Below are 24712 nucleotides of genomic sequence, written 5' to 3'. Positions count from 1 at the left end.
GAGAGAGAGAGAGAGAGAGAGAGAGAGAGAGAGAGAGAGGAGAAGACAGAGAGAGGAAAGAGGGGGTGAGAGTGAGGGGTAAGAAGTAAGAGGAGAGCAGTGAGAGGTAAGAGAGTGAGGTGGGGCCTAACAACCCCTTTTATGGTCTTTACTGTTGCTAGGTAACTGGGGAGGAGTTTAGCCTGAAGATCAGAAGCTTGGGACATTGTCTATGTGACTTTTAGCCATGATTCTCTTGTGGGGGCTGTTGGGGGGGGTGGTAACTTAAGCAGGAGCTGGAGTTCCAGGAGTATAAGGGAATGCCTATCATGTCATGTAGGTGAATTATGACGATTCCAGGGTTCAGACCTCAGCTCAACTGGAGACCAGACTGTCCACGCATAACCCAATTCCCACATTTCCACATTTTGAAAGTGCTTTTTTTTTTTTCATGAATCATGAAACTATTTCTTTAGAAAACAGTAATAACGGCTGGGCAGTGGTGGTGCACGCCTTTAATCCCAGCATTTGGGAGGCAGAGGCAGGTGGATTTCTGAGTTCGAGGCCAGCCTGTTCTACAAAGTGAGTTCCAGGACAGCCAGGACTACACAGAGAAACCCTGTCTCGAAAAACCAAACCAAAACAAACCAAAACAGACAAACAAACAAAAAAAAAAGTAGTAACAATTCTTTAATTCTGATTTACAGAGAACATAGGTTAGGATAGAATTGGTCTGGGAGCAGAAGAAGTCAAGCACTTTCTGATCTTGTGAAGACCCTGGGTTCTATCTCCCATAAAAGTCCTCGGCAACTGCCATGCTGTTGTAGTTCTTATGGGTTTATGCTTTCTATGTCTTTGAAAACTTCAAGATCTTTGAATTTGAAGATCTATTGGCTCTTATGAAAGAAGCAAATAAAACGCAGTCTTTGACATACCCAGGTAAGCTGCCTGTGATGGATGCCCAGTGGTAATTCCTGAGGCCTCTCCAGGAAGAGAAGTCTTTACTATTGACTTCCTTAAACAGGTTTCTCTCCTGCTATGTAAAATGGTACTTTATTCTTCTCTTTTTGGTGTGTATGTACATATCTGTATGGGTGCATAATTGTATTTAGGAATATACAAATATGAGTTTGTGTGTGTATATGTGTGTGTGTGTGTGTGTGTACCAGAAAACTACATTAGCTGTCATCACTCGACGCTATATACACTTATCACTTTCTTTTATTTTTTGTTTCTTTTCTTTACTGTTTTTTTTTTTTTTTTTTTGCCCCTGGGACTCAGCAATTAGGGTAGGCTGGCTAACCAAAGAGTTGGAGGAATCCATTTTGCCTCCCAGAACTGGGATTTAAAGTACATGCCACTATGTCTGTTTTTTTCTACACAGGTTCTGGGGCTCCCACTCAGCTCTCATTGCTGAGTCACCTACTCAGTCCCTAATATGATTTTATCTTAATATCATTAATATAATATTTGCTATAGCCAAGTAAAATATTTGGAGATAAGCAAAATGACAGTAAACAATTAAAAATAAAAGTTAGCACCATCTTATGACTTACCATAGAAAACCATCTTCATTCATGGAGGGCAAACGCCCTTCGTTTTTGTTATTCATTTATTGTATGATTTGTGTACCTGCATTCTACATTACATATATGTAGGTTACAGGATAATGTGGGGAAGTTAGTTCTCTCCCCTACCATGGGGATCCTAGAGATTAAACTTCTTGTCAGGCTTGGTGGCAGGAAAGCACCAAGGCTGCTTCAGAACATTGCTAATTCACTAGACATCAGAACAGTGAATTTCTCCTTCCCTTCACAGAAATAAAATGAAGTTTGGTTTGGCTTTGAAATGGAGTGCTGTTGAAAACTGAGACAAATTTTATATTCCTTTCCCCCTTAAAACATATTATGAAAAGTGCATGCAGATCTTAGTGTTACAGCTAAAAGCTGTCCCTCAGAGTAGTCTTTTCTAAGATTGCAGAGTGGGGGTAGCATTTGTTATCCGTTCTAACCATCATTTCTGCTCAACCTTTCCACTTTGTGTGCCATGCTACTCACATGCTCGTTTCTGCCAAACACATCTTGATTTCTCCATTCCCACGAACAACATCAACACGTCCATAAACCAGATTTCTGATGCTAAAGAACATACAGCCAAAGAAGTTGATTGTGCTTGGCATGGAGTACTTTAGAAATTGATAAGACTTCGAGCAAGGAGACAAGTGAGACAGGGTGTGCTCATTCGCATGTCTGCACTTCAAGTCTACTGGTTAGAAGGATGGCAGTGACTGGTATGCACAGTTGTGATTTTGTCAGTGTGATCTCTCCTCGTATAAATAGTTTCTAGCTACTGTCAAAACATCATGGATGCAGAGCTAGAAGAGGTGCGCATTGGTTGCCATCATGAATCAGTACTCCTGCCTCTATAGCCACTTAGAACACAATGGTCCTGTTCTCCCTCTTCTTTTCCCTCTCCTTTTCTCCCTCCCTCTCTTTCTCCCTTTTACCTTTCTCTTTCCCTCTCTCATCATCTGATATAAAACACCCTTAAGCTGTCTGGCAAAATGATCTTCTGAGGGTCAAGATGAGAAAAATACCTTCCTTCCTATAAACACTTATAATTCAGTGACTTAAAGACAGAAAAATAATATGTCAGAAAGGAAAAAAAATCACATTTTTGCACAAAGCAGAGATGTTTAAGATATAGAGAAGAAGAATTAAATCCTTACCAGGCCTCATTAGTGAACCTGAACATACAACATCAGAAATAGCACATTTATTATTATTATTATTATTATTATTATTATTATTATTATTATTATTATTATTATTGTTATTACCAGGGATTGGGTTGAGAAATGAGCCAATTTTGAAGTTATTTGTATTGATTGACTCATCTGTCTGACACTTGGAAAAATGACACTGTCTAAACTTATTATACATACAGATTATGTTCTAGAAATGCTATACTCTTTATGAATCTAGGAGAGTGAAGAAATAGTGGATCATTTCTTGTCTTATTGAAGACCCTGCCTGGTTAGCATGGCTCATTATCTGCAGCATTTTTTTTTTTCAGAAAATATCTCCTCTGCCTTGCAAATCTACATTCTGTACATGAGGCAGAGCAGGGCCTAGGCTCCTCTCAGGAAATGGTAAGAAACAAGAGCACCCCGCATGACGTACCAAGAGCACCCTGCATGACATACCAAGAGCACCCCGCATGACATACCAAGAGCACCCCGCATGACATACCAAGAGCACCCCGCATGACGTACCAAGACGCTCAGAGTTTTCTGAAGAGTCCTTCCAAAACGTGATATTATGACTCAGAGTTAAGGGCTGCAACAATTTTATAGGTTGGTGATTTCTTGGGTTAAATTTATTCCAACTTAAGAGTCTCAAAATTGGCAATGCTTTCTAAACTGGACTGTGACCAGCAGAACCACAGAGAATTTGAGAGAATCTCAAGAAAATAAATAAATAGATAGATAGATAGATAGATAGATAGATAGATAGATAGATAGATAGATAGATAGATAATAAAGTGAATCAGTAGTAAGTACGGGGCAGGGAGAGGTCCAAAGTAACAAGTGATTTCAAAGTCTGAAGAAGACCTGTACTTGCTAATCTGTAAAACACAGATGCTGTACACTCATAAGCCAGAACCTTCTACACTCATGTACAATGCACAGAACAGGAGATCCTGCCTATAACAAGCTAGAACAACCAACACCAAATGTTGTTGATCTCCAAAGCATCCCATACCATAGACATGTCCATGGTCATATGTGTGAATGTATACACACACCACACATATACACATGAACAGTACTTAACATACAACTCAACTGTGTATTCTATTCATCCTATATGAGGCTTTATAAAGAAAAAAAATCATTAAAAGGAAAGAATGAGGAAAGGTAGAGCATATATTGTGGCCAAAACAAAGGCCTGTTGTCTACATTAGTTGTAGCCACATCATATTCAAGCTCTAAAAGGCATTGGTAAAGATCAAATATCATTTAATATCCAATTATTCAGGAAAGCAAAATAAGTTCAGTGTTGTACAGGCAATAAATATTCTGAAACAAAAAGCGAAAATCCACAAAGCCGATGTGCAAACAAGAGGAAAATCCACTCTTCCAATGTGAGCTTTGAATCCTCATTCTGCAGTCCAGCTTCCTACTTCATTCCTTTAGTTTAAAGCTAAGGGAATGCAAGTAAAAAGTTGATTATCTAAAAGAAAAATAATCATATCATTTAAACTAAAATTTTTAATTTGCTTTATTACTTGATCACATTTCTACCTGGATTACTAACAATTTACAAACATAATAATTACCACAAATGAACTAACCAATCAACAAAATAGACATGGATGGCATCCCGCACCATCAACAAACGTGTTTCTTAGTATATCTTGTTTCAAAACCCATATCAAGAGAACAGACAGAAGCAATGTCTTCATGTGTGAATCACTGAACACACAAACAGAAGAAACAAATTTACGGAGTTTTAACAACATCCAGTGAAAAGTATAGAATACAAAAACAAACCTGTGACCTTGCCTAGGATGAGTGACCTTGCTCTCTGGAACTCAGCTTCTACTGAGAAAGGATAGCTGAAGAGTTGCTGGTCCATCTGTAGGAAAATGAAACAAATCCATAGCTCAGGTTTTGAGAAAGGGTAAGGCAATCACATTGTGTAAAGAGCTTACAGTCTCACACAGGGCAGGCTCCTCACTGGAATTCTCTCTCAAGAGAGATTTGAGCTGTCCCAGCAGATGTCCCACAGTGCACATAAAATAGCCTTTCTTTACCCCTTGTAAAGTAAGGTCTTTCATGGGGCTTTCATTCCCTTAGAAACCTTACAGGGCTATTGTCATGTATTAATCTCCCCACTGGGAATTTTCGCAGAATTCTTCTCTGAAAACAAGTAAGCAGAGAAGTCCATTTGTTACCTGCTCTGCCACATTAAATGCATCCCAGCTGTGCTGCCCATTCTCCCATCTTCCTCCCCTCTTGTTGATATAGCCACCATCCCTTTCTTTCCCTCCATATCCCTGACCTGCTCTCTGGCATGGACTGTCATGAAACATAGTTTGATAAATACTTTAGGAAAGGATGAAAATATTACTGCCACTGACAGAGCTGGCTGTTCACCCTGCACTGGATGGAAGAACAGAAATCACTGATGGATTTTTCCAGGCCTTAATTTCTAGGGTGCTCTTTTGGAAGTCACTCATAGCTTCAGGTACTGATGATTCTGGTTTGCATAACACCCCTCCTCCCACTTCTCCTTCCTGGACTGTACCACAAACAGCTCTCCATTTTTCTCAATCTAGTCAGATCCAGTAGATTCTTCCAATCTATTTTTTGAGGAAGAGTGTGAATTGAGGAAGAGAGTGAATAGGTATATTATTTAAAAGTCAACCTGACAACTCCAGGGACCATTCCTCAAGTACATTCCACTTTTTGTCTAAAGTTATTCCTCCTACTCATTTCAGCAATATCGTAATGGGTAAGTGGTAAATCTCCAACATTATGTGAATCATTTGTGTTATATATCCAATAATTATTTCAAAACTTCCATCTTATTGGAATAACTAGTAGTCACTCTTGTGTTCTTCCATAGGTCAAATCAAAAAATTCCCACTGTTGTCCCCTGAAATCTTCTCCATGACTCTCTATGTGGCATGTTTCAAGAAATGGAGAATCTTTCTGGCTGATTTTTGCCCTACGTCACTCAGTTCTAAATATATCTCTTTCTATGCAGTGATTACAGGGACTTCAAAAAAAGAGGCTGCAACAAGGATACTTCAAAGCTTCAACCCTAAAGTCAAACCATTTGCCTTGGTTTGATAATGAACTTGACACAAACTAGGACCTCCTAGAATAGAATCTCAATGAGGGATTGCCTACCATGAGGGATTATCTACCCTGCATTGACCATTGGGCGTGTCTTTAAAGTAATTGATTGGAAAAGGCACAGCACCATTCCCCAGGCAGAGAGTCCTAAACTGTGTGAAAGTAGAGAAAGCAAGCTGTGCATATGTTAAAAAAAACAAAAACAAAAACAAAACAAAAAAAAACAAACAAAAAAAAAAACAAAAAAAAAAACGAGTGAATGGAGATACGTTCATTGTTCATTCCTCTCAGCTCTTGAACATTGATGTGACTGTCTGTTTCTGCCACTTAACTTCATTCTTGTGTGGTGTACTGGAACCTGACATTATGAGCTAAAATAAACTCATTCTGACTTAATTTGATTTTTTCCCCCTCAGGATATTTATGACAGCAATAGGAACAAAGCTAAAACACCTGGCCTTCTCCACCTTCTCCACAAGGTCACACCAATCATTATCACATAGCAATGGTGACCATGTAGAATCAATTTGCTTAGTTCAGAAAACACTGAAGACTTGTTGCTGGAGACTGGTAAAGAGGGAGCACTGGAATAATAAACTCAAACCAAGTTCCAGTCTTCATCAATTTACACTCTAGGAGAGGGCTACAGGATGTAAAGTATATTCCTTATCAGATAGCATGAGTTCCTAAGGAAAAGAAGAATAAAATGACAGGAGGATAATGAGCAGTGTTTGGGAAAAGTCAAGGGAATAGGATGAAGGAGGTTAGGAGAGGTGTAGATATAAATAGGCATTGATACACTGGCAAATGCAGGGCACCCGAAACTGTGAGATTGAACAAGATAAGCCGTCGCATGACTATAGATCCCAAACAGCAGGAGTTTAACAGGGTCCTGAGTGAACCACTGGACAGGAGAGATAACTGAAGACCCACAAAGAGATATCAGTGATCATCCAATGGCATAGAAATAAACCTCAGGGAAGAGCGGTACTATTCAAACTCTAAGTCAAGCCCTAAAGTCTGAGAACAAATAGCTGCCATGCACCCATTTTATTACAGCAACATCAAGAGTTGGAGAAAATCTTGGGTACAGGGAACTCTGGAGGGCCCCGGCATAGTTGCTGTGAAAAACATGCAGTATAGGTTTTGCCAGCTAGATTTTGTGCGTTCTGGGCTACTGTGTGCCTTATATTTCCTGAGAATCTATGGCACTCCCTCAGGCACTGAAGTATTTAGATGGCTTTGTGGTTTTCTGTATGTTCCCTCGGAAGCTTAACAGGCCAATTGGTATTAGATATTAATCCTTTATACTTTGTACAACTGGCAAACATAATTTTTTTCTTGCAACTACACCTATATTTATCTTGGTAATCACCACTGTATTCTGTTTTCTGTAAGGGTATAAAATCACCGGTTGCTCTCAATAAAATTGTCACAGCTTCAGTTGTGCTGCAGCCCCTCCAGACTGAGCCTGATTTTATTCTTTGACTGGAAACATCAGGTAACCTTGGCCTGTTAAGTAAGCACTTGGGAACGTGAAATATTACATTCTGTGGGGAATCTTATTAAACTTGGTAAGTAAATAAGCCAAAGCTTTCAAGAAGACCTTGAAACTGCCCAGATAGTCTAAGACTGGGCCCTTAGCTTCCCAAAATGTGTTGCCTGAAACAAGCACTATCCTACCTATTGCTCTGCTTGAAGTTGTATAGTATATGCCAGGTTTCCACCTTTAGTGAGTTGTTACCCATGCTGAAGTAGATTTTGATGACATAACTGTCTTTGAGTCATTTCTACTCCTGTAACCCCCTTATCCATACTCCTACTAGTAATTTCAATACAACTCATTGGTTCACTAATTCAGACTTAGTGGTGTCATTATCTTGATTTGCTGGTTGATCTCTATGTGTAGGGAGAAGTTTGTTCATGTCTCCCCAGAAGTATTTTACACAACACTCCACCTTTGTTTTCTGCACAAGTAACTTTATTCATGTCTTGACTAGTACAATCTTTTGTTTAACATGGTGGGACTCAGGGGAAGAAAGGTAGAGAAGTTAATATTGATTGTCAACTACATGGAATTTTGAATCGCCATAGAAACAAACTGTGAAATATATCTGTATGGGAGTTTCTAGATTGGATTAACTGAGGTGGGAAGACACACCTCAAATGAGTGCAGCGCCATCTTAAAGGCTGGGGTTCTAGAATAAATAAAAAGTATATAGTTAAGTTGAGCCCCAGCATTCATCTCTTCCTCCTTTCTGACTGGGAATGAAAGGAGACCCAATGCCTGGCAATTATGGACTGTACTCTCAAACTGCAAGCCAAAATTCATTTAAGCTCTTTCTTAGGTATTTTGTCACAGCAATGAATAAAGTAACTCACATGGAAGATACACTTAGGAAATCAGGATATATCTATTTTTCCAAGAAATCTGAAAATAAAATGACAAAAAGCTAGCACTGTGAGTAACAATTGAGAGATGGATTTCTTACCCTGAGCCAGAAAGATCTTGCTTAGTATATTTGCTATATTCAATAATTACTTGGTTTGTGCTTCAGACAACTATTTTGGTAGAATTGGAAAGGTGTTTAAAAGGCAAGAAGACATAAGGATGTTGGAGATGTGCTTGCGGGAATGCCATGAGATCTGACTCGTATGTAGAATGTCCGGTCTTAGAGGGCTGGTTTGTTGAGCTAGCCATGGGAGAGAGAGAGAGAGAGAGAGAGAGAGAGAGAGAGAGAGAGAAAGTAGGTCCAGGTAGGAGGAGATAAGCTAATGAAAATTACTGATGCCTCCTCTAAAGGACACAAAGTTCACAAAGAAATAGAGCAAAGTCATCTTTAAGAAGGGTGGCATTGCACCTGTTGATGGCAAGGAAAGAGGATGGTGATTATTTCTGTGACAAATTTAGAGGATACAAGAGAAATGGATTAAATTCACCTAAGCAAAACAGTGAATGATAAGCTGGTTAACAATCTCGCTTATGATCAAAGAGGACTAACCTAGACTTTGGATGAACTTTATTAAGATCTCTCTTATTGTTGGGATGGAGAGATGGCTCAGTGATTAAGATCACTGACTGCTCTTCCAGAGGTCCTGAGTTCAATTCCCAGCAACCACATGGTGGCTCACAACTGTCTGCAATGGGATCTGGTGCCCTCTTCTGGTGTGTGTGAAGAGAGAAATGGTGTACTCACATACATAAAATAAATAAATAAATAAATCTCTTTTTTAAAAAAATCTGTCTTGGTTCTTTATACAGAGTCACTAAATTTCACAGAAGCCTATTATAATGTTTTCTCGGAAAATTCTGCCTGTGCGCACACAACCCTTCAGATATTTCTCTGTCTTTTCTACCCAGGCAGCTTCTCCTCGTCTTCAAGACCAAGTTCACACTACGAAGTAAGTAGTGATGTGTAGAAGAGACCCGGGCCTTCCCTAGAGCTTCTATATCTTCTGTGCCCTATGCCCATTTACCCTACACCTCTTGTATTCATTCTTCCTTTCATCTCAATCTGGTTAAGAGCTGATTAAACTTGACCACAACCAGAATCTCCAGCGTTTCCTCCTCTCTAATAGTTTCTGAAGGAATAGCTCTGGTGGGGGATTCAAGAATTTGTATTTCTAGTTCTTTCCCAAGAGATAGCAATATCAGCGGCTAAGGGCTAAGGGCTGAACAGGAGTCTATGGCAACTCTATGCTCCAGTATGTGGTTTGGTGGAGTTCAGACATGTTTGATGGAGAAGTCTTGGCATGTAAGCTGTGCAGAAAGGTGAGAAGTGAAGTACCTGAATAGAAAGTTCTGGCCCATCACGGCTCATTTTCACCTGGTGCACTCTTCTATTGGCCAGATTCTCCGTGTTGATGGTGAACACATGACTTTCTTCCTTGCTTAGTTGATAGTGGATCTGTAGACTTCCTTGAAAGAAAAAGGGAGGGGGATTAGAATTAGGAATAGCAAGCACAACACAGAAAGAAAGATCTCTTCAAAATGTTCATAAATCGAATTGTTGGTTATTTCTGTTTCTAGGTCTCAATAACTTGTAATTTTTTTAAAAAAAATTTCATATGTTCATCACAGTTCAAATATAAAATTCTGAATGCAGGTACTAATTAAAGTGAGTATGTCTCTTTGCTATGCTGTCATTGTTGTTTTGTGGATGTGCCATTTTAAATTAAAATGCTAGTTTGAGATCAGAAGAATGGTGTAGACTTGTAATTTCAGCCCTCTGCCCACTGAGAAAAGATGGTCAGCCTTTCATACGAGTTGGACTACACAGTGATAATCTGCCTCAAAAAAAAACAAGTAAAAAAGAAAGAGAAAGGAAAGTGGGTTGGTAGGGGGTGGGATTGGGGAGGAAGAGAGAAGTGGGAAGGGGAAAAGGAGAGAGGAAGAGAACCACCTTGACAAGCACATCCACAGACCTGTCCTGTAACTGGAATGTGAGAGCATGATGGTGACATGGTTACTCTGATGATATGGTTCTCTGAAAATCACCTTCCTCCTTCTGAGATTGAGAGAGAGGTGACATCCCTGCTTCCACTCGCTGAAATGTAAAATAATTACCAGTTTAAGTGAAGTCTGCTTAAGTCAAAGAACCAATCTAAATCTTCCTGGATCCTTTGGACTTTTAAATTTTATCAGGAGAGTATTTTTTAAGCAGGTGTTCACTATTCATGAGATCAGAATACCATTATATTCAATATCAGTCTCAGAGCTTATCTAATTAAATACAGTTTGGGGTGTGTGTGCGTGTGTGTGTGTGTGTATGTGTGTGTGTGTGTGTGTATGCATGCATGCATGTGCAACATGTGAGCGCATGTATATATGGTTAATCTATCTATCTATCTAACTATCTATCTATCTAGAGAGAGAGAGCATATATATGCAGTGTGCATATCCACTTGTACACCTGCATAGGCTAAAGGTCAACAAATAGTATCTTCCTTGGTTTATCTTCACACAAGTTTTTTTGGAACAGGGTCTCTCATTGGTTAACACAGGAGTCACTGACTATGACTGGTTAGACTGGTTGTCCATAGAACCCTCCTCTAATTCCTTGACTCTCAAAATTCTCAAAACAGGGATTTTAGTTGCCAATCACCAGACCTTGCATTTTCATGAACAATGGGATCCATGCTCAGTACTTAATGCTTGCAGGGCAAGCATTTTGTTGACCGGGCCTTCTCCCCAGGATTTGAAGAACTCTAAAGCAACCAAACTTTAATATCTGTAATTCATATTCGGTATTGTGATCCGTCTGCTCCAGAATATGGATGTTCTGCTACCCTTTCTGTTAGTTCTGTTTAGACTCTCTCACTCTCTCTCTTTCTCTTACACACACACACACACACACACAGAGAGAAAGAGAGAGAGAGAGAGAGAGAGAGAGAGAGAGAGAGAGAGAAAACAAACACAAAAATAAATATATCGAAAAATCTTAAAATAGAACTAGCTCATAATTTAGTTCTCATGTATGCATATATATGTGTATATATTCCATCTAATTCCATTTATAAAAATAAATATACGGAAATATACATACATACACACACATGCACACACACACACACACATTCTGTCTAATGGAAAAAAAGTGTATTTCAAAGAGATCCCTGCATCTTACCTGCATATCTTTACCAGATATGAAGCTAACCTTAAAGGTATGTTCAGACGTGAATGAAAGACATGTAGTTAGTGTATGTAGTGACTTGTAAAACAGAAGGAAACCCTTCCATTTGTAACATGGATGCTTCAGTATTTGAAAAAGAACAGACCCAGAAAAGCATGTAGCATGGGAACCCTCTTACACGTAGGCTGTGAAAATGTAGATCCTATAAACTTGCAGAAGAGAGAGGTGATTGTATGAGATGAGAGAAAGAGAAAGAAAAAAATGAGCACGTACTCCAGAGAGCATAAGAGAAAGAACACATTTTGAGGACATAATGCATTGATAACTGGAAATTGAACTGTTAATAACTGCAAGACTTTATTACAAAATCATAATATATCTACTCTACATATAGATTCCTTGTCAACTTAAAGAGGTGAGATGGGAAACTGGAAAGCCTAGCGTTTATAAGCATGTGCTGCTACTGCAGAGGGCCTGAGTTCAATTCACAACATGCATAGGAGAGAGCCACAACTGCCTATACTTCCAGTTCTAGGGACTGATGCTCTTTTATGGCTTCTAAGGGCACCTGCCCATAGAGACATATGTCCACATAAAGACACACACACACACACACACACACACACACACACACATACTAAAATATAAATAAACTTTTAAAAATACAATAAGATATTTTTCTGTTTTTTTTTTTTTTAAATCTAATATTCGGAACCCTATTGGCAAAGCTTTAGTCTGTGGAAGTTATAGTCACCTTTGTGGCAAAGACAAATATAAAGCGTATTCTGCACCATTTCCATCTTGGATGAGGGGAGGACAGATTTGTAGGAAGAAAGTCAGCCACCCTAGAGCTCCTTGAGACTTTCTCCTGAATCTCCTTAACCTCAAGGCTCTAAGCTTCCCTCATTCACTCTGCTCTAATGGCTTTCTTGGGCTCAATTAATTCGTATTTCAAAATAACTGTGAAAATCTTCACAGGAAGGAGTAAGGGGGCAGCAAGCCCTTCAGGACACTCAGTGGATGAGCTCCAGTTTCCTGTATTGAGTAGCATTCTAAGCACTTTAATAAGAAACAATTATCTTCTTCTATTTCACTGCTTCCATTTACACTAGCACAAAATATCCCACAACGTATCTTACCTTAGCTCAAAATGTGTTTGCACAGCATCAAGTCCCATTACTGCAACTGAATGCAATCCAGTTGTCAATTTCTGTAGGACTCTGTTTTTGTCTATTTTCCTATGTCCTTTTTCTTGGAAGAGGAGGCTTTCTTGAATGATAGGAAACTATGCTAAATAAGGAAATTAAGAGTTTAACTTCTGACTTGATGGATATTGAGATTCAACTGTCGATTTAAAGAGAGCCTTAGCTAAAGAATTGTCTACATAATCTTATCCTCTGGGCACATCTCCAGTGCACTATCTTTAGTTTTGATTGATGGAGGAGGATCCAGCTCACTTGGAGTGACACTATTTCATAGACAAGTGATTCTGAGCTCTATCTACAGGAGAAGAAAAAGCAAGCAAGCAAGGAAACGTGCAGGCCTGCACCCATTTATTTCTCTCTTCTCTTGACTGAGTATACAATACAGTCAAGAGAATGGCTGTTTCCCTCACCTGTCTCCACGATGTCTCTGCAATGATGGGCTGTGATATAGAATTGTAGAATTATCCACCAAGTTGCTTTTTGCCAGGGTGTTTTATCACAGAAACAGAAATGAAACCCAAACAGATGTGAACAAATCTAATCCAGCTCCTTATCTCAGAACAAGACACAGTCTTCACATGTATATGAGATACTGGGTCCAGAAGAGATACTTGAGACACTTAGTGATCTGTCATGTGCTTACAGATCTCATTAAACTACTAAGATGTGTGTTTTTCCCTTGGGCATATTAGAATCCACTTCCATTAAGAGGAAACCATTCCTTCTATTTGTTTAAGGTTTATGTTATTTGAAGGCAACAGTAATTAGGATTCAATGCAGTAACTAGTTTTAAAGAAGTCCCATTGAGATGGGTTTATGTATTTCAAATTATGTTTTATGATCCAATTTCTTTTAACTATAGACAATCTTTATAACAACACTTGAAACTTTAAAATACATGTCAGTAATGCCATATATATATATATATATATATATATATATATATATATATTTGAATACTCTTTGGATTGTTTCCACAGATAGTGATGGAATGAGGGAAAACGGAGTGAGCAGCAGAGGCTTGGTACCTCTGTGGAATTCTTCTGAGAGGTTATCCTCTCTCACGAACAACTTCTCCCCATGTTAGTCAATTAATCTGCTGTAAGGCATCTCAGCATCCTACTCATAGCCGTCACTTAGTAACCTATCTTATTTGTACTCCTATTGCTGTAATGAAACACAAAGACCCAAAAGAGTTGAGAAGGAAAGACTTTATTTGGCTTACATTTCTAAATCCTCGTCCATCAGTGAAGGAAGCCAAAACAGAAACTCAAACAGGGTAGGGGCCTAAATACAGGAGCTGATGCCGAGGTCTTAGAGGAGTGCAGCATACTGGCTTATTCTCCATGGCTTGCTCAGTCTGTATTCTTATAAAATCAAGGAGAAGTAGCCCAGGGATGGCACCATCTACAATGGAGTTGGCCCTCCACTAAATCACTAATTAAGAAAATGCCTAACAATCTTGCCTACAACCTGATCTTTTAAGGTATTAACTTAATTGAGGCTCTCTCCTCCCATATGAATTTAGCTTGTGCCAAGTTGACATGAAACTATGCAGCACAATTGATCCCTTGTCAACTGGACACACAAATGCAAAATCATTAAGACACATTTATTTCTCCTTCATCCACATGAACTCACGTTAAAAACATAAGTAATGTTAAAAGTCCAACAGTCCTTACAAATTTAAGCATATTACAAATTCAACCCCTTTAAACTAGCCAGTGTTTTTACATTATAACCCATAAATTTTCTTTTAAAAGTTCATAGTATCTCAACTGTGAGCTCTTGTAAAAAAAATCAAAATTAAGATAAATGGTTTGCTATTTCAAGAACCAGGGTACAGTTTCACAGTTTCAAAACAAAACAAAACAAAACAAAACAAAACAAAACAAAACAAAACACTTCCAAGTGTATAAATAACCCACTGTCTAAAGTCTGGATCCACTCTTGATCTTCTGGGCTCCTCCAAACGTTTTGGGTTACTTAGATTCCCCCTCTGCAGGACACACAGTTTGTCCTGTAGGTGGAGGACCAGTCCAGGACTCCACGACATGGTTGCTGCTTTTATTGGAGCCATCCCATGTTACTGATATATCCAAAATGCTGAGATTTCTGCAACTGGATTTCCCTCTCACGAATAGCCTCTCTTAGGCTCTCTTCCAGGACTCCAGACGAAGTCTGACATGGTCTCTCTGACCCTGTCTTGCCTTTAAGACAAGTACTACTGTCACAAATCTCACAATACCAAGCATGGATACCCAAATGCGGTACAGCTTTGACCACTTCTGGAACACAACTTCAGTGAGGTCAGCCTGAGGAAATGTTGCCCAGAAGATGTCACCTCAGTTATCCTGGTCTCTTCTTAATCACAGGTGCTTCGTCAGCCCCAGCATTCATTATGCCACCAAAGCAAAATGTTTCTTTTAGTGGTCCTCAGGTCTTCTTCATCAAAGCCAATTCTTCAGCCCTCTGCTAACCAGAACCACAGATTCTTAACTCAAACTGATGGGTAAAGTCTGGCTTCCCTTTGAAACTTCACAACCAGGTCTCCATTATCTGCACTGTTTTTAATACTCTTATCTCCCAACCTTGTACAGAACATTTCAGGAAGTTCTCACCATTTAGTGGATATTTTAGCCCAAAGATCCAAAGTCTTTCTACAATCCTCCTTAAAACAGCCAGGTCAGATCTGTCACAGTAATATCTTACTCCTGGTACTTGTCTAGGATACTATTGCTGTGATAAAACACCATGACAAAAAGAAAACTGAGGAGGAAAAAGGTTACTTTGCATGCACTTTCACATTATAATCCATCAGATGGAATCCAGGACAGGGACTCAAACAAGGCAGAAACCTGGAGGCAGAAGCTGATGCAGAGGCCCTGGAAGAGTGCTGGTTACTGGCTTGCCCCTCATGGCTTGCTCAATACTCTTTCTTATAGATCCCATCACTGCTATCCCAGGGATGACACAACCCACATGCCTGGGCCCTGCCCAATCAGTAACTAATTAAGAAAATGCCTTATAGTTAGATCTCATGGAATCATTTTCTTAACTAAGGCTCATGCCTCTTAGATACTCTTACTTTGTATCAAATTGCCATTGAACTATCCAACGCAGAAGAATTAAAAACTAGAGAGATGGCTCAGTGGATAGAAGGGCTTGCTGAAAATGATACTGACCTCTGACTTATACACACACACACACACACACACACACACACACACACATCTCCTTTTTTTAATACGATTTTACTAGTCCAGTAGTGAGAAAGGTGTGGCTTATTCAGGATAAAACTTGGATCTTTTGGTCATGTATCTTCTCAATTACTGTTATAGCTCCACAAGGCTACTCTGTCAAATATGAAGTGACCTATCAATTTGGGTCAGCTTCAGGCACTTCCATAAATGAAAGTATAAATGATGGCGAAATAGAGATGATTTCCTAATCCACTTTCTGAAATCATTAACACAGATAATATCCAGCTCTTAAACAGATTCAGGCATTTCCTGCATGTACAACATCATGTAGCCTTGATGTCTTGCTTGTTGTCGTGGAGGCAATTAATTAATCTTTTTTTTTTTTTTTTTTTTTTTTTTTTGGACTGGAAGGGAGGAGTCACATCAGGTTCTGACTCTAAAAATCCCACCTGTGCAGAGGTTAGAAGACTATCCAGGATATTGTTATTTTGGGATCAATTATTCTGTCTTATTTTAATCCTGCCTTGGAAATGGGAACACAGATTTGCATCTGTCTATAATTTGTGTCAAGAGAAGGAAGAAAGTAAGAACTATAGAATACCTACTGTGTTCCATGCTACATTTTTATGTGTGCTTGTTTGCATGATGTAGAGGAGTTATTGGGGTCATCTAGTGTATAGACTCATGGAGTCTCTTTCTTGTTCATCAACATGATATAATCTTACTTTCCCGATGCTATCTTAGTTTACAACAGTTATTATCGTATTTAAAGAAAATACAGATTCAGTATTTTCTTTAGATTCAGTGAAATGCTCAGTGGCTCAGTGCTTGCCACTAACCATGTCCAGTCTTTGGTTTATATTCTCATAGTATATATGACTTTGTCTCTTGGGCCTATTTTAAGGAAGGTTCTTCTGTGGTCCTATTTTCCATCTATCAGAAAAACGTATTTTCACAGATTATTTATTCTTGAGTATTCAAAGATCATAGTAGGTGATTATTAAATACCTACTGTGAAATTAACAACTTGAGCATATCTAAAATCACCTAACAGACAAGCCTCTCAGCCTGTCTGTGATGGAATGACTAGAATTAAGTTGGAGAGACACATCTTAAATTATGTCAATACCATTCCACAGTCTGAAGCCTCAATTCAGAGGGTTGTTTTGGCTAAGAAAACAGGGCATTAGGAAATATGTTTTATAATGTATGGAAAGGTATGGCAACTTGGGTGACTCCACCTTTAGTGGCAGAAATGTGAGCTGCCAGCTTTTCATACATGAGAAAGTCAGGGAGCACAATCAGGAGTTGAAGCATTATTACGAAGCTCTTACCCATAAGGTCCTTCCTTTCTGCTAACATTCCCCATTTGGGCTCACCATCCTAATGTTTTTATAACCTCCCCAAACACCCCCATGGTTGTAATTGTTCAAACATATGAGCCTACTGGTGACATTTCGGATTGAAGCAATAAACATTTCCCAGTAACCTCGTAGGTTGATGGCTACTTCACCATGTAAGACAGACACAGTGCAACTTAAAAAGCCTCAGTCAAAGTTTCATAGTTAAGATACTGTAAGTAATCAAAATTCTCTACTACTAAGACTCAAGGTTTTCACTAAACTTCAAGCCACCATAAAATAATAAATAAAAACCAGGTTACATACTTCTATTATCCAGTGTCAGGTGATAAATATTCCTACTTAAAGTGGGAAGAATGAGTAGCTAGCAAGGGAACACAAGATAAATTACCATGAATCCCCATAAGTAAAAAGCAGAACTCTTCAGCACCTCAGGAAACGGCTGATCATGGCTGAGGAAGCTCCACAATTCTACAGCTCATCCAGATAGGGAAGGTGTGATGAATGGACATGCTTCCCCTCATGATAGGGAAGCAAAGTGGCAGGAGAATCTCTATTTGCAGAGGCTGCAACTGGAAAAAGCAATTCCTCACATTTTTTTTGAAGACCAGAAAGAAGAAATCGGTCTAGTATTAAGGTGAGGATATAACCCTCAAGGAATTCCCCTAGGTCCTACCATCAAATGGTTCCACGACTTCCCAACACATCACCGTGAGAAGATTAGGTGTTCTCCCACATAAACCTGCCAGAGACATTGCATAGTAGGTGATAGTCTAAGGTTCATTCTTGAAAAAAATTAAAATAAATTCTTCAGTCTGGGGTAGATGGAAGTGGTAAAATAAAAAGAGTTACATGTAAAAATCAGGAGAGACAGTGTAAGAAAAAATAACCTTATCTTAGACAAGTTGTGTAGGCAGATAGTATGCAGGGAGACAAAGAGAACATCCTTAATGTCTAAGATGTTACAGCTAGAAGTATCATTGACCCAGCATCTTCTATAGACCCCCCTCACAGCATGAAGTCTCCCTCTCCATGTCAGCTGGACATTCTTACAGCTTATTCCCACTTCTACTTGCATTGTAGGATGCATCTTACACAAGTCATTCCCTTTGCTGGAGTCAAGGTTCCCAAATCAGCCATCGTATTTACACCACGAGAACCACAGCTTAAATATTTCTCTCCTGGAAAATATTACTTGCCTTGCATCCTTGCCCTTTCCATTTTGAAATAGGATCTCAAAGTATTAAATAAGTAATAAAGCATTTTGTATTCTCTCATTTAAAATTGACCACAGGCTAAATCATGTCTCCGCTAGGGTATATATTTTACTAGTATGTGATTCTTTCAATACAATGTTAGCTCTACGAGAGCTGAAATTATGGATCTTTTATTCATCTTTGTTTCTTTTGTGTTGAATAATACTTAATAAAAATCAACAGATACCTTGAATACAATATAAAAGAAAAATAAAAAGGGTTTTTGAAGGTAAAACAACTACATTATACATATAATATTATTATTAGTTAAATAACTAGCAAGAAATATGAGACAGGAATTTTGGAGAAATGTGGAGAATAAAGTTACTAATCTTAGACTCATGAACTAAAAGCTGCCACAGACAGGTGAGTAACTTGTCCTATTCATAGACAGCCACACATAATATGACATTACACTGAAGTTATTCTTCAAGGTCAACTTCAGGTGATTTCCTCCTAGGTCATCAAGCTGAAATGTGGCTATGCTATATGAGATTGAAAAACATGTTCTTCCATAAGACACCCCACACTTATTTAATAACAGAATCACTATAGAGCTCCATAGTATCTTGATCCCATTCAAATCTTGAGCTCAGACACCTATTTATCAGCATTTTTTTTGTTGTTGTTGTTGGTTTTGTTGTTGTTGTTGTTTTCCTGAAAGGCAAGAAAGAACACTAATAGCTTCAGATAATCAGTTCGTATCAGACTCTAGGACACCAGACTATTACCTAGATGGCTTTGATCAATACAAAAGCATCCTAGTGCATTGCAATCTGGATTCAAAAGGAATATATAGTTCATAAAATTTGAGAATGAACCTATCTAAAATAATTTGGGTTCATGGAATACAGCCCTAAGACATGTTAAGTTGCATTGCCTTTATCATTTTGATTTTGTTGTTTATACTTTCTGAAGCTACATGCTCAGTAATTGAAAAAGGTTCCAGAATAAACACTGCACCGCCTCCATCACTATCATCCTCACATTCATGACCACCTTCTTTATCCCGATCTTCATCAAACTCCATGATGTACCTCTGTGTCATTATACATCTCACTGTTAAAAACGACTCTGACTACCGCTCTAATAATTTTCACTTCACCTTAAAAGGCTCCTTTCACACCAGATGGATCTGTAAAAGAAACAAGTGCAGAGCTAAACACAGAAGGTGCTGCCTGGAGATGATGTCTCATTGGCAACCACTATCAGCTGAGTGAGCACAGTTGGCTGGGCAGGCAGCAGCCTAGCAGGAGTCTGAAAGACCTAATCTTCATTTTAAGTTTAGATTTCTATTTTGTGATAAGAGCCTCTAAAAACAGATGAGATACTGCCCTGCAAACTTATATAGAGAGAATTGGTTTTTTATTTGTTTATGTTTTAAGGGAAAATGTATGACTCAAAATCACATTTTGTGAATTCTAACTCAATTATACTTGAATTCCATGGTAGCCGAAGCACTCACAAATCTCCTTTACTCCTTTTCTCTGGATAAGGGAGGGACAGAAAGAGAGCAAGCTGTGACACAGAGGCCTCCTATCTGCATTCATTTAATCCAGAAGACTCTCTCTGCTTGAAGGAAGCCTAGAGATTTCAGCTACAGATTGAAATCAGTTACTGCAGCATGTCACAAGCAATTGGTTAGCCTCCAATTGTGGCCTCATTGCCTCTGCTTTAAACTATCCCTCCCCATTCATCATTATGACTGATTAAATAGTATGTAATGGCTAAAGTTAATACAGGACCACAGTTTTCATACAAAATTCCACGTCCGTCACCCCAGTGGGCTTTCACCCTCAGTCTCTAGAACTTTTACCACAGATAATCTGTGGTCATTTTTGTGAAATATGCCTGGTGATTGTTTGCAATCCTCTTCCGCGAGGAGACTAGATGTGCTTATGCTTGCCCTTGGGTGGGATTTTGCTGTTATTGTTAGGATGCTTAGAGGGGCAAACACTAAAGTTGTCAGTGATTTGTGTCTTAGAAATCCAAGGTATTATTTATTGTTTTTGAATAGTACTAGTAAAGTAGGTCCTTGGGGAAAGATGGAACACAAACCCAAGGTGTGTGCATAATTAGTAATACTTCAATGGGGATCAGAAGGGTGTATTTATGTAAAGACATTCACACAAGATACTTAAATTATTAAAAAAAAAAAAAAAAAAAAACCTCAGGCCATAATCTTGCCTGACTGTGGGGTGAATTCATTGATAGACTACTCAAGAACACAGTGCAAACTAATCACGGGTAAAATATATTGAAAGCCACTCCCAACTTCAAAGACCACAGCAGACTTCCACATTTATCATATCAGCACTCCCGCACATTGACAGGGAAAGGGATTCTGTAATACTTGAGGATTTGAGTATCATCATGACTAAACTGCACCAGAAATCCTCTCCTAATCATGATGCAGAACAGCAAACCAGGTCAGCGTTTTCAAATGTTTCCTCTGTAATTAAGTACATACAATTGGAGGCATCAGATCTGTGCTGATTCTCAACCTTACCGATGCTTCAACCCTTCATCACAGTGCCTCATGATGTGGTAACGCCCAACCATAAAATTATTTTATTGATACTTCAAAACTTTAACTTTGGTACTGTTATGAATTATAATGTAAATATCTGATATATATATATATATATATATATATATATATATATATATATATAGTTTCTGTTATATTATCAAAATATGGGTCATGGCCCATGGATTGAGAACCACTGACCAATACAGATGGATAGTATAAAATCTGCAAGGTTGAGGAATTTATTTTAGAGCCTGATTTTATTTCCAGTGGTATTATAATCTCAATATATGCCCTGGCATATCATATTGCAGATAATACTAATCATGCAATACTATTTTGTGGACTTGACAAATCATCTTGTAAATATTCATTCACTTCAGAAATTTTCATGAGCACTGAGAGGAGAATAACTTCCTGAAATCTGTTTTGTTTGTTTGTTTGTACATTATACTTCCTATAGTCATTGAAATGGTTGATATTGTGAATGTGACAGGATCCAGCATTATCTAGGAGACAGACCTCTGGGGATATCTGCAATGCAGTATTTAGATCAGGTAAATTGAAGTGGGAAGAGCCATTCTAAACCTGTGTGGCATCATTCCATGGGATGGGATCCAGGACAAGGAAAAAGTGGGCTGAGCACCAGCATTCACCTCTCTCCCCCTCCCCCTAAACCCACACCTTCTCTTTCTCTCTTCCAATTTCCCTTCCCCTCCCCCTCTCTCCCTCCCTCTCTGCTTCCGGACTGCAAATACAAAGTGACCAGCTGCCTCATGCTCCAGTGTCCAGTGTCCAGTCTTCCTGCCATGATGGTCTATATTTTAAAAATTGTGAGCCAAAATAAACTGCTCATTCCATAAGTTGCTTTTGTAGGCTATACTTTCAGAGCCGTGAGAAAGGTAAGCAATATTGTCATTTTTCTGGGGGGAAAAAGTTCTCTCCAGGATCACAGATTTTCTTTCTTTGTAAATTCACTGTGTTTAAGGCCATCTCTGACTCACAACCAACCACACAACAAAAGTATATTCTCCTCCCAGGAAATAACAATCTCAGTTCCAACTCCTCTTTTCTCTCTTTCTTTGGTGCCCAATGGAATCTAGTGGGAGCATCTATACAGTGGAGAAACACTGGTGTCCTACCTATGATGGCACTATGTGTGTTCTGGGCCAAAAGACAGGCAACATTATGTCTTATGAGCTCCTTCAGACAAGAAAAACTTAAGCTAGCCTTCAATGTGTAAATTTTGTAGTGTCATCAGACACCTCTGCTTCTTAGCTACAGAAGGAGGATGCTAATATCTGCTGCACAGAGGTTTCTGTTAGACTGACAAAAAGTAAAGTCGGGCAGCAGCCTGTGCTGTCTACTACAGATATTCACCAAATAGTTTTTTGAGTTGTATCTCTCTCTCTCTCTCTCTCTCTCTCTCTCTCTCTCTCTCTCTCTCTCCTTGTGTGTGTGTGTATGTGTGTGTATCCCTCCCTCCCCCCTCTGTGTGTTTATGCCTATCTGTCTGCCTTCATCTACTTGTCTGTGTGTGCACACTGTGCAAGTGAACCCCTAACAACATGGAGTTGCCTGTCTCTGTTACCTTTTGCTAGGATTACAAATTCATGTTATCATGACTGACTTAAAAAAATTTGGTTCTACGATGTTGTCTCCCTTCAGCCTCGAAGCAGGCTTTTGCAGACTTCTACTGCCACTAGCACAGGGCCACCTGCAGTGGTCCCTTCCGACCTGCCAAGCCGGCTCTATTGTTGCACCTGTCACTGTTCTTCAAAACAGTGGCCTTTCAGGGCATTCGCCACTCCCTGCTGATAAGCTCCTGAGATTCTCCAGAGACACCTTCCTGAAGATTCGCCCACAGGCTCTCACCTGGATGGGTGTTTTATAAATTCAGAACTTTATTAAACTTGTGGGCTTTGATCAGAACACTTTTTGTCTTAGCCACAATTTCTTTCTGCTGTCTTTTCCCTTTACAGCCCCAGCTCACCTTTCAGTGTGGCCACGGGCAGCCCTTTCACTAGGACATTTACCTTCAATCATCATGTAGCTAAAGCATTAGATCTTAAAGAAAAATGTCTTAGCCCATCCATATAACATAATTGAGGGTATTTGGCAAATTTATGTACATATTCATCTAATTTTTAATTTTCTTTCTTAAGTATTTGCTGGTTGTTAAGTTATCCTAAGAGTTCCAATAAAACCCACTGAGATGGCTCAGTGGGTAAAACATGTTCCTTACAAATATGAATACAAGTCAATGTAAATCTAGATAAAGTAGCATATATCTGGTAACCCTAGTGCTTCAAAAGTCATCAAGGAAGCAACAGCAGGAGAATCTCAGGGGCTTTGGGACAGTTTGCTCAGTACACATGGTACAGAAAAAGAGACCCTGCTTCAAAAAAGGAAAATTAAGGGAGCAAATGTTCATTGGCTCCTGATCTCCGAGAAACTGCTGTCCACCATGGCAGGGAAGCCAGGCAACCTGCCCCATATATGTCTGCACTGCCTCAGGCAGATCCTCATTCACTGCAGGAAGCAGAGATACAAAGCTGGATCCTGCACAGAATACTAAGGGTGGGTCCTCTATCAGTCAGACCCCAATTCCTAAAGGACACACTGCCTTAAAATAGTGCCACAAGCTGTGACCAACCATTGAAAGTGTAAACCTCAGGGGCCCATTTAGCTTCAAACCATGACATAGACATTCCTGTTAGACTTTACAGTTAGAGTCTCTGAGACAGTAAATCATTCTAGCAAGGTTGTAGTAGTAGTAGTTTTCCCCTTGACAGTGGGGATGCCTTCCCAGCCATGGATGGGAAAAGAAATTTGTACGTATGACTTGGACTATTTTGGCTCTAACATTTCTCTCAGACCTTAGGAACTTAGAGGCAACAGGACTAGTGGTAACTATAGGGGACAAGACAAAGAGATTTTGCTCTCAAAGGCTCTTGATCATAAATAGCTGAAAGCATGACAGATGACACAGCACAGCATATCAAGCTCAGCTGCCTTATGAATCACTAATCAAGGTCTCAGAGACGGATGATATTTTGATGCTAGATGTGTTGCATTCAGCTGGCAACTATGATAGTGAATGCTGGAACAGTGACACTTTTTTTGTTGTTGTTTTTTGTTTTTCGAGACAAGGTTTCTCTGCATAGCCCTGGCTGTCCTGGAACTCACTCTGTAGACCAGGCTGGCCTCGAACTCTGAAATCCACCTGCCTCTGCCTCCTAAATGCTGGGATTAAAGGCATGTGCCACCACACTCAGCTGACACTTTATTCTTTTTTTTTTTTTTAAAGTAGATATTTTCTTTATTTACATTTCAAATGCTATCCCGAAAGTTCCCTATACCCACCACCCGCCCCTGCTCCCCTACCCACCCATTCGCACTTCTTAGCCCTGGCATTCCCCTGTGCTGGGTCATATAAAGTTTACAAGACCAAGAAGCCTCTCTTCCCAGTGATGGCCAACTAGGCCATCTTCTGCTACATATGCAGCTAGAGACTCGAGCTCTGGGGGTACTGGTTAGTTCATATTGTTGTTCCACCTACAGGGTTGTAGCCCCCTTCAGCTCCTTTGGTACATTCTCTAGCTGCTCCACTGGGAGCCCTGTGTTCCATCCAATAGCTGACTGTGAGCATCCACTTCTGTGTTTGCTAGGCACTGGC

The 24712-nt window shown here is 39.3% G+C and overlaps 1 protein-coding gene across 2 annotated transcripts in view; it reads right to left on the bottom strand.

Annotated features, from left to right (window-relative positions):
* The window catches only part of LOC110335694 (contactin-associated protein like 5-3), a 514066-nt gene that overhangs the window by 43421 nt on the left and 445933 nt on the right, over positions 1-24712 (bottom strand). For both annotated transcript variants that reach the window (XM_029531381.1, XM_021217999.1), the window contains 2 exons: positions 9634-9764; positions 4535-4619 (listed from right to left, as the gene is read on the bottom strand). In XM_029531381.1, the coding sequence (XP_029387241.1) occupies positions 4535-4619; positions 9634-9764 (216 nt within the window). The remainder of the gene's footprint in view (positions 1-4534; positions 4620-9633; positions 9765-24712) is intronic.

This window comes from Mus pahari, chromosome 18, assembly GCF_900095145.1.
Source record: "Mus pahari chromosome 18, PAHARI_EIJ_v1.1, whole genome shotgun sequence".
NCBI classification, from domain to species: Eukaryota; Metazoa; Chordata; class Mammalia; order Rodentia; family Muridae; genus Mus; species Mus pahari.
The sequence above is the reverse complement of the archived record's forward strand: the minus strand, read 5'-3'. Positions and strand labels throughout refer to the sequence as shown.